This window comes from Varanus komodoensis, unplaced genomic scaffold, assembly GCF_004798865.1.
Source record: "Varanus komodoensis strain SLA01 unplaced genomic scaffold, ASM479886v1 scaffold49, whole genome shotgun sequence".
In the NCBI taxonomy this organism is placed as follows: Eukaryota; Metazoa; Chordata; class Lepidosauria; order Squamata; family Varanidae; genus Varanus; species Varanus komodoensis.
The window spans coordinates 468,306-479,176 of NW_025336072.1; the positions used below are offsets into that span (position 1 = coordinate 468,306).

Genomic DNA, 10,871 nt, shown 5'->3' on the forward strand with positions numbered 1-10,871 from the left:
AGTCTGGGCTATAAGCTGCCAAGTGTATTTCCATCAGCCTCTGTTAGAATAGCCCGAGAAAATGTGGGATCAAATAAAAGTTGTCTGACAGTAGGAAACAGGCAGGGGCTTGAAGAGCTGCTGCAATTTACTCTTGGCTTTGCTGGCTTGCCTGTTTGCAACTTCACATCTGTGTACATATTTTTTGTTAATGCCATGGAGCAGGCAGATGACCTTTCCTGTAAGTAGAAGCCCAAGTGACTTCTGTGAAGGAATTACCAGCTCCAGTCTGGATGCAGCGGTGTCTGTCCCTGCACGGGACAGATGGGCCATGGCGGTCCCTGCGTTGGCAGCTGGCTACCGGCATGGGCTTTCACGGGCTCTCCTTGTGCTTGTTCTGGAAGCTGCAGCGGGTGCCGAGCAGGTCGCTCAGCATGTGTGGGATGCTGCCAGGCTAGGTATCCACTACACGACCGTCTGCTGCATCACTTCCCATACTGCAGACACACGAAATTGCAAACTTGCGTGTTTATTAGCAACATGTCTAGATAATGTCTTCTTTTTTTGAAACCTCAGAACAGTCTAGTTCATAATAATTCTCCTCTAAGGTCATCCAAAGGAGCAGTGCTTGTGGTACTGCAACCCTTAAGGGGCCATCTGCTGGCAACACGCAAGAGGCCTTCTCCATGGTGGCGCCCACTTTGCAGAAGGCTGCCTCCCCCTTAGCTCATGCTACAGAGTCCCACCTGTAGCATGTTTGATGTTGCAGTTAGAAACATAGAAACAGAGCAAGTCAGAAGGGGCCTCCCGGGCCATCTAGTCTGACCCCTGGCTCCGGCCGGCTCCGCTCACGACATGCCCACCATGTGCATGTCAGTTAGGTCACCCCGGGCCTTCTCTGACTGTGCTGTCCAGTTTGTGAATTGTTAGTTTTCTGCTTTTCACTGAGCACTTTTTTTGTATTGTCTGATTTCAAATGTTTTAACTGAAGATGTTTTGTGTTTTAATCTCCTAAGTCCTTTCCGACATGGTAAGCAGTTCATAGATGGCTAAAATGGGCACAGCTGATGAAAAGGTGCTTGCTTGCATTAGCACTGATGGGTTTGTAGGTGCTGGCTACTGAGTACTGGGGGAAAGTCATCTTCGTCATGCCCCCCTCCCCCCATATTTCTAGAGTAGTTTTCCCAGGGAAACTACTATAACCTCCTCTCTGTAGGCAAGTCATGAGCAGAGCCAGCTGGAGCTCGGGGTCAGACTAGATGGCCCAGGAGACCCCTTCTGACTTGCTCTATTTGTGTTTCTAAATCGAGTGCCTTGTGCTCAGGTTGCATATTTGAAAAGAAGCAGATGCTACAAAAACACCCCAAGTCTCCAGAAACTGGGTTTTCTTGGCAGAGATGTTCATCCTTTCCTAATTATGCAGCCCTCTGACTGGCTCATTTATGTATTTTATTTATTAAAAGCTGTTCTAATCCATCCCCTACAAACATCTTGGGACAGCTTACAATAACTTCCACCTGGCTTCCACCTCAGCTCCGTGAAAAGCAGCTCCGTGAGCACAATCCTCCTGTAGGCGGTTTCAAAGCTGCCAATGGGGATTGTTGGCAGCTGTTAAAGGTCAGATGCAGTGATATTTGAAACACCAACCTGGCTGTCCTGAGCTCCTTCCGCCACGCTGTAAGTTCGACATTTGCCCTGTCTCCCACCGCCTCTGCAGACAGGCGCTGTGTGTTCAGGCAGAATCCCTGCAGCCGTTCTTGTGGGCAGAGGTATGCTTTCCGAGTGTCTAACCGAGGAGCTGCCAGTCCAATTCCACTTTAAAGAAAGTGGCTGGTCAGAGTTATGCATCACTGCCCACGTTACTCCTTTTGCATGATGCCTTCCTTTGTTTTGATGATTCTGGGGGGCCTCCCTGCCTCACCCGCCCTGCCCCCCCCCCACCAGCAAGAGGAAGGAGGCCTGTCATGGGGTCATCCAGGGTAACAGAGCCAGCAAGGACAAGCAGACCTCTTGACCAGCCAGCACGGCCTTTGCTTTCTTTTACAAAAACTCTGAGCTGCACCACCTGAAGCCTGACACTTAAGAAATAGCCTCAGAACGAAGCGAACTCTGAAATTTGTTTTGAGGACCAGAGCTGAACTGACTAACAAAAACAAGTTCCTGGTTACCCCAAGCTGGCTGTCTTTGCGTCAGCAGTACAACCGGGGGTGTGCGGGAGAAGATTCAGGGCGCTTCAGTGCCCACGCCACCCCTGAGGCACGCAAGCCCCTGAACTCGGAGGCTTCCGTACACCCAGAGCGTGCAGCAAGGCGAGGGGGCCTTCTTCTCCACGCCCCACCCCGCGCTCCACTCTGGACAGCTGTTTTCAGCCCTCTGGCTCCAGTGCCTGAGAGGAGGAGGCGAGGTGGCCGGGGCACGGTCAGGAGCCAGCCCGAAGCGACCTCCCCCTCTTCCCCTTCCTGCCCTGGAACGGTCCCTGTTGCCCCCTCTGAGGCCCACCTGCCTCTCCAGAGAGGCAGCCGACATGGTTGCATGTCCACTGGATGTGGGGGGGGGGGGCAGGGGCTCCGAAAGTTCTCTGTCCCTGAGGCAACCTTGGGCAGGGAACAGGGCTCCCCCTGGAGCTGCCTCACGGTTCAGCAACGGGGCGTCTCCTGCCAAGCAGCCAGGAGTCTGCCTCCTGCAGGAGAGGGGCAGAAGGGCGGTTTCTCCCCGCAGGCATTCACACATCCCAGGCTTTCCAGTCCTTGGAACGGGTACAGGTACTTCCGGGATTTCTCAAAAGGAGTTAGCGGGGGGGGGGGGNCCACTGGCAACACTACTCATTCTGCCTTAACCTTGCCAACATGAAACAGCTCTGCGATGGCACTGATTTGTAAGTAAACGTGGTTAAATAACTTGATGAAAAGTGTTGCTTTAATTTACCAGAATTTCTTTTATGAATGCCATTCTTCTGTAGTGTAATTGGCCCAATCACAAGATCCAGTTTTTCCTGGTAAGAGCTTGTATCTCTCATAGATCTCAGCACATTCTGACAGCCATGATTACATCGGGAATTATAGTCATCTGCTCTGCAAACCACCACTTTACACTGCAGGTAAACTGATGGATATCTGCGAATGAAGTCAAAGGCTCGGAAGGAAAACCGAAGAATATGCCTATGTGGTGAATAATGGGTCTCATAGGTATAATCTTGAATGCACCTGCATGAAAGCAAAACAATTATATTAGTCTACACTGTTGGGAATTACTATGCCCAGTTAACATGCTACTGTGTAAGAATCTGACCAGTGCTGAAACAGGGCATGAAAGGGGTCACTTAAACACCACAGATTAGATCCATTCTGCTCCACTGCCTTAAAGAGGTCTACTCTAGATATCCATCTCAATATGTAAATTATCAATACATTCGATACCACATTGCCTCCTTTCTCATTTCAGTAGCAAATATTTATGACAGTGAACTAGCACTGGTTTGCACCAGTGTGACTTCATTATGGCTGAAGAGCATGTCATGGTGCATTTTGGAACTGAAGCCGTGAGGCCTGACCCATTCAATAGGCTGGCTGGAAAGGAGTTCCTGAGAAGCAGGAAAACTGTGGCTGTTTGGAGAAGCAGAATGTAAATGCCCAAAGAAACTTTCTGCTCAGTTGCCACAGCAGTATATTTTGTGAATTCTTTTTTCTGTTCTTTCCCATCTGTCTTAGCTATGAGACTTTGCGTGCTTTCTCAAGAAAAGCAAAGACCCTGTAATGTTAACCTTTACAAGTTTTTGAAGAGCAAAAAAGCAAACCAACCCTAAATTTTGCTTTCCTGAAACTATCCACAGCACAAGCCAAATTTCTGTCAATGCATACACAGAATTTCAATCCGTCAATTGACAAATTTCTGTCAATGCATCCACCACGAACATAGAACCACAGACTGCCTACCCCACACATACGCACCATAAATAAACAGGCTGCAATGGGACTTCTATCAATGGATACAGAATTAGAACTCTAATATGGGCTGAAATACATAGCATTTGTAGAGAGAACTAAGACTTTGTACACAGTATGTTTGAAGTCTTTGGAATAATTATTTGTTTAGTGAGTAGAAAACAATAAAACTTTGAAACAGTAAATAATCAGGCTCCACTATAATGTTAGCCTCATACAAGAACATCCTGGAATGTGCACAGATATGTCGCATTTGCACTTTAGATACATATTATATGCAAACTGCAGTGAGAGCTATAACAATGCTTTCAGTGTGCTAATTTTTATAGCACTTCTTCCTATGTATGAGGCTGTAGACCAACCATTTATGCTTTCTGTATTGGTGAAATAGCTGGGGGAGGCATGTAAAATTAAGTTTGAAGAGTGATCCAGACCGTGGGCTCATTTCAATGCTGATCCAGGCAATGATTTTCCTCCAAATTTTTCCAACTGTTTCCCTCCTATGAATCACCCAAAAGACTGATACCAATCACAGCTACAGGGACACAGCTATCCTAGTGTGAATCCATGCTACCACAATCCTAGCCTTTTTGTAAAGCATCATGCTCATTGACAATAAGTTATTATTTATATTTTTGTATATTCATACACTTGATTGCCTTCTCTTTTGTATTTTTAGAGTGTAAAACTCTGGAAAAGTCCCAATGATGCTTTGATAATTTACTTAATTTGTAAGCTTTGGCTGCAATGGATACACGATCAAAATGGGAACTCTAAAAGTGATTGCAATAAATATATTTTCCATACAGAACCAAATAACCTGACAATTTTTGAAGATAAAACTCTTACCCATTCCTGATGATATCATATGTCAGGGTTGTGAAGTCATTTCGGTTGGGTGATGCTTTGCATGTGTCCAAAAACAGCTGCAGGTTTGAGTCTGAGCTATGAAAATACAGTTGCAGATATATCTTCTGATTTAATGAAACATGGTAAGGAATATCGTAGGCTGGATACAGGAAGGACTGTGAGTTATAAAATGTAAGGTTCGCATCATATTGTCCATACTGAGTCTCATTGAGCTCCAGGGGATCAAGAGCAACATACATTGTTTCTATCCACGTGTTTTGCAGCATTTTGCAGTTGAAATGCAAGTGAAGGTCACGTTTTCTTTTTATTGGGGCGCTTGAAGTTGTTACCGTGATCAGATTTGAATAAATAATAGTATCAGCATCTGCCTGTTTGAAAAGATTAAACACCAAAACACAAGTATGTAGTAAGAACGTTATGTTGAGGTCCACAGAATTACTGTGGATATTATTAAAACAACAACAACCACAGACTGTGCCCATTCCTTTTAGGCTGAAGTATGAAAGTAGTAATTCCTACTTTCAAAATGTACATTTAATTTAACTGTCATATGGCAGAAGCTTGAGAGCTATCTGCTAAGTCTTAACAGTGAATAAAGCTTGGATCACACACATAATTATTATACAATAACCAGCATTATTGTACTTACAATTAACTTAACCCTAAATAAACAAATACATAAATATGAGAGTAGTACCTTCTTAAGAACCCCTAAAAGGAAGTCATCAGCACATTTGTGTCAATGCAGCCCTGTGCTTCTTTACTCAGAAATCCCACTGAGCTCTATGTGAGTTAATGTTGCATAGGACTGCAGTTCTGATTAGGAGACAATCTTAAGCTGTATCTTACAAGCTGAGTACAGAGTCTGGAGAGGCTGTACTTGCTCCTGCCCCTCTTGAAAATGGATCCAAGTGGGGCGTTTTAAGTAGGGACAAGAAATAAGCAATTGTGTCCTATAAAGACCCTGGGAGGAAGGGAGGGAGGGCATTTGGAACTACATTACAAATCTCCATACTTCTCTTCTGGTCTGACAGCCATTGTATGGTATGTTGAAGATGACATAATATGGAGTGATCTTTGGTCTGCAGTATGGGTCGGGCAGGTGGGCATCCCATGCTGCGTATCCTTCAGAGCTGAGGTAGCTTCTGCTAACGACAGCCTGCATATATTCCGGTAAACAAAGCAGAGCTGCAAGTGAGAAATGAAAGTCCCATTAGTGCACTGAAGTACATGAAGCCATGCATTATTCCTGGTGTTATTTTTTTATAAATGCAATACCATCAGTAGCTATTGCACTGTACAGAGTAGTATGGTATGTATGTAATTTTTCTGTATAAGCACACATTTGCACTTTTACATAGAAGCAGAGCTTTTTTTGCCATAGAATGCAGCGGAACGGCGTTCCGGCACCTTTTTTTCAATGGATTTTACGAAGTAATTTTGGCGTAGCAGATCAGCAACAAACATCATTAACATAGTGCCTGCAGGCTGCTATTGTGTCTGCGATCTGCTGTCTGATAGTGAGAGATAGCTGCTCCGCTGCTCCGGGACGCTTGGGATTGGTGTGTGTGCTTACTGCCGGCGGCGATGTGAGTTCCGGCATCTTTTTTTTTTTTTTTTTACAAAAAAAGCACTGTGTATAAGTATATATATAGAATATATGTGCACTGTACATGTATTTTGCATAGAAACAGAGTGAGTCAGAAGGGACCTCTCGGGTCATCTAGTCTGATCCCTGGCTCTAGCCAGCTCCGTTCACGACATGACTACCATGTGCTTGTCTAGTCCATCCTTGAAAACCCTCACTGATGGAGCCTCAACCACCTCCCGTGGAAGCCCACTCCATATCCTTGGGGTCCTAACTGGCAGGAAATACCTCCTGGCGTCCAAATTGAACTTTGGTTGCTTGAGCTTGGCCCTGTTGGAGCGTGACCTGCCTTCCTCTGCAGGGCAGAACAGGTCTCTACCCACCTCCATGTGGCACCCCCTCACGTACCTGCATGTTGCCAACAGATCCCCTCGGAGTCTCCTCCAGGCTGAAAAGACCCAGTTCCCTCAGTCTTACTTCATATGGCTTTCCCCGCAATCCAGCTACCATCCTTGTGGCCTTATGCTGCACTGATTCTAACCTGGCTATATCCTTCCTGTAATGAGGGGGTCAGAACTGAGCACAATACTCCAGTTGCAGGCGCACCAGAGTCGTATAGAGTGGTAGCAATACCTCTCTTGATCCAGAAGCCATGCTTCTGGCTATGCAACGAAGGGTGACATTCGCCCTCTTGATTGCCGTGTCACACTGCTGACTCATGTGTAGCCTGCAGTCAACCAGTGCCCCAAGATCCCTTTCATAAGTGCTGCTCTCCAGCCACTTGTCCCCTAACCTGTACTTATGACACCCATTCTTATGCCCCAAGTTCAAAACCTTGCACATGTCCACATTGCATGCCATCCTGTTGTCTCCTGCCCTCTTCCATAGTCTGTCCAGATCTTTCTGGATCTGGAGTACCTGCTTCTCAGTTGTGGCCACTGCCCCCGTTTTAGTATCATCTGAGAATTTGATAGCAGACTATTCACCCCTTCTTCCATGTCGTTGATGAAAAGATTGAAAAGGATCGGCCCCAGGTCACTGGCCACCATCCTGATGATTCCCCACTAATGATTACCCTCTGCTTTCGGTCAGTCAACCATGCCCTAATCCATTGGACAGTGCATTGGTCTATCTCAAAACTCTTCACTTTCTCAACCAGGATATCATGGGGCACTTTGTCAAACGCCCTGCTGAAATCCAGGCAAACCACATCCACTGTGTCCCCTCCATCTAGCCACCTTGAAACCTTGTCATAGAATTCCAGGTACACATTGAGAAATTACTGGGTTCAGTAACATTCATTAATTTCACTAAGTTCAGTAAGATTTACTCCTAGTTAAGAGTGCATAGGATTGAGCCTAAATGTGTGTGTGAATGTGTTCATGCACATGTGCGAAAACACCAAATGCTGCTACCACTTACCTGTAACACATCCCCTCTGCCCCCACACTTGTGAAAGGCCTCAGTAGCTGATCTTCTTGGCCTTTTCACAACCTTTTATTCTGTTCCAGCAATCTGTAATCACTGGGCAATATAGGACAGCACCATTCCAGGCCCTTTAAATGTACAGCGGCCTCAAGCTATTTGCTTCAGTAGTCTCTCCACTTGATCATGCCGCCTCATCATTTGTCTCTCCTCTGGAACAACTGTCCAAACTAAAGCAAATCTAACCTTGGCTTCTTGTTTAAACAGGGCATTTTGATGCCCCCCCCCCATGTCTTTCGTACCTCCAGACTGACCTATTTCAGCTCTGATCCTCTGGGATGTAAAAATCTTCACAGAGTCTCTTGAAATTACTGAAGAAAGCCTCCACATTGCCCCCTTTTATACACCTAGGGAAAGTTCAGCCTGTTGCACACAGGATTTCCTTCTGAGTCCTTCAAAGACCCTGGCACTTGCCCAGGTCACTTCCCCCTGATCACAAGCCTTTGTCTTCAATAGTCTTGGCTATTCAGCATGTTTTTAAATCCTGTCATTTTCTTCCTTGCACCTTTCTCAGTTTCCTCTGAGATTGATCTCAAAGAACTGTGCTTTTCTTTCATAGCTATCTACTCCTACACCAAGGGTTAACAAGAAAACAAAACCAGTTTATAACTAGATTGAGGCAAAATATACATCTAAGTGCTTACTTATCTTTTAACAGTCCCTATAGTTCAAGTACTCCAGGCTGAGGTAACTTTTCCACACAGTTTCCAGCCTTAACTATTACATGTGAGTTGGTCTCCAAATGTTTCTGTTCTCAACTCCAAGTCAAAACTGGTCAGCCACAGAGAACTTCAAGCAATGCATGAATGTCTAAGCATCTATGTTAATTAATAATAATGTTGTAAAAGAATGCAGAAGCATTATACTTACTTGTGTTCTGATCTGCAGGGATAGAATGATAGTTTGCCAAAAATCCTCTTGCTGTTGCACTATGATCACTATGGAATCTCACTGTCATCATGTTGGATGTTGATGTAAAGGTGTGGGAGGAGCCAGAACAAACCCTCCCAAGCAAAGGAGAACTATGGAGAGTTCCATCATAGACATCAACATAATCACAGCTGCACCTAGATCCACCACATACTTCCAACCTGGAAAGAAAACATGGATGTGATTTTTATACTGATGGTAATGGACTAGTGCATTGGAATCTACATCTGTAAGGAATGCAAAGCGCCATGAACTCCTTTATACCAGTACCTGAGGGAGAATCTTTCTGTTGTGTGTTGGGCACTAAGGTGCTGTCAAATTCAGGACTAACAATGGAAGACAATGAATCTGAAAACCAGACAACCAGAGCATGACAATCACAGTTCAGACACAGAAAGTGGTAAGAATGCTTTTGAACCTGAGAAACAGCCATGAAAGCTAACATTAGACTAAGAAATAATAGATTCTGGAAAGCTTTCTGACATGAGGCTGCTAATGGCTGTCTGCTTTTGGATTCGTCACAGAACTGAGACCAGTCCTCTACACGGGTTCTCCTTTCCTGTTGTCCTGCTACGTGACCCCGGGTGGTCTTTTTCTGCAGTGGTATGGCTCAAATACTGAAGTGGCAACTGCACTTTCAGAAACACTACCTGACTTTCCCCATTCTAAAAACATCCAGGAACACGCTCAGAAAAAAGAAGCAAAGCTGGAGTAGCACAACAACATCTGAAAAATTTGCAAACACCCATACCTAAGGAATTACAAGTGCATAATGCATGCCTCACACAGACAAAGTCAGGGAGGATTCAGAAACTCCTATTTCTTCCAGAGAGAAGGGGGATGTGAATTCAGCCATAGACTCAGTAGGGAGCAGCATTCAATTCAATCATCTCTCAGCTACATCTGACCACCTTTTCCCAAACAGGCAGCACCAGGCGGTATGGGCAATATTACTATTTACAAAAATCTGAGATTGATCACATGGTTTGTGCACTGTGTTAGAGGTTTACTCACGTCATACTTTGAAATGTAAGAGCTGTCAGGTAATTGCTTCCAACTTTGATTTCCCATACACAGTCTGCATTGTTTGGGTAGTTAGAAGGATACAGTGGACTTTCCAGTATCCCATTTGAATATGGAAGGAAACCACCACAAGAATAATTTGTTCCTAAAATTAAAAACCAACAGAAAACATGTTATGGTGAGCTACAATGTAGTGATTATTGTAGAAAATATATATGTGTGTCTGTCTTCATTAGTAGTTACTCAAGAAGACACTGATGATGGCAACCCCTAAAAAGGATGGCTTGGTATCCTGTGGTCCTTGCTTCCCGCAGAATTTGTACATATTTTGATTATGAATTATACAATACTTTTACTCCACTGCAAGAGTAACTGTGAGCACCTTTGCAGTCAATTAAATAGTTTAAATCCCCCAATTTAATGAATTAATGAATTAATTGAGAGCCAGTGTGGTGTAGTGGTTAACAGCATGGGACTGGGACTCAGGCGATCCGGGTTCTAGTTCCCGCTCAGCCATGGAGCCAACTGGGTGACTTTGGGCCAGTCACAGACTCTCAGTCCAGCCTACCTCACAGGGTTGTTGTTGTGAGGATAAGATGGAGGAGGAGATGTAAGCTGCCTTGAGCCCTTCGTAGGAAAAAGGCAGGATATAAATCGAAAATAAATAAATAAATAAATAAATTCCACAGTCTGTTTTTTTAACCTGATGCCTATGCTAATCTAAATTTAAGTTCAATACCACACAATCTGTTTCTTAACTGGATTATTACTTGCAGCTGTTTCAGAAGTATTTGGATGGGTTCGGTGAAATGAGAAGCTTTTATCATCTACCTAAACCTTCTGAGACACTAAGGCTACAATTCTAGAAAAGAAAGAAAATGTCCCATTCTGCGAAGCACTAGAAGAGCTAGGATTATTTTCTGTCTTAACACACAGAGGATTCACCATAACAGATGTGATGAAAATTAGAAACTCAAAACACACTGAGCCCTCAACACAGACCCTTCATAGAGCATGCACTGGTTTCTGCCTTCCTAAAATGCAAATCAAGGACT

At 44.6% G+C, this 10,871-nt stretch overlaps 1 protein-coding gene across 1 annotated transcript; it reads right to left on the reverse strand.

Moving 5' to 3' along the window:
• Window positions 1-444: 444 nt before the first annotated feature.
• LOC123031116 (deleted in malignant brain tumors 1 protein-like) lies at window positions 445-9,812 on the reverse strand. Its single transcript, XM_044445607.1, has 6 exons — window positions 9,808-9,812; window positions 8,734-8,954; window positions 5,806-5,978; window positions 4,770-5,158; window positions 2,905-3,182; window positions 445-476 (listed from the first exon to the last, which is right to left on the reverse strand). Exons 1-6 carry the CDS (start codon window positions 9,810-9,812, stop codon window positions 445-447), a joined length of 1,098 nt encoding a protein of 365 aa, XP_044301542.1.
• Window positions 9,813-10,871: the final 1,059 nt, after the last annotated feature.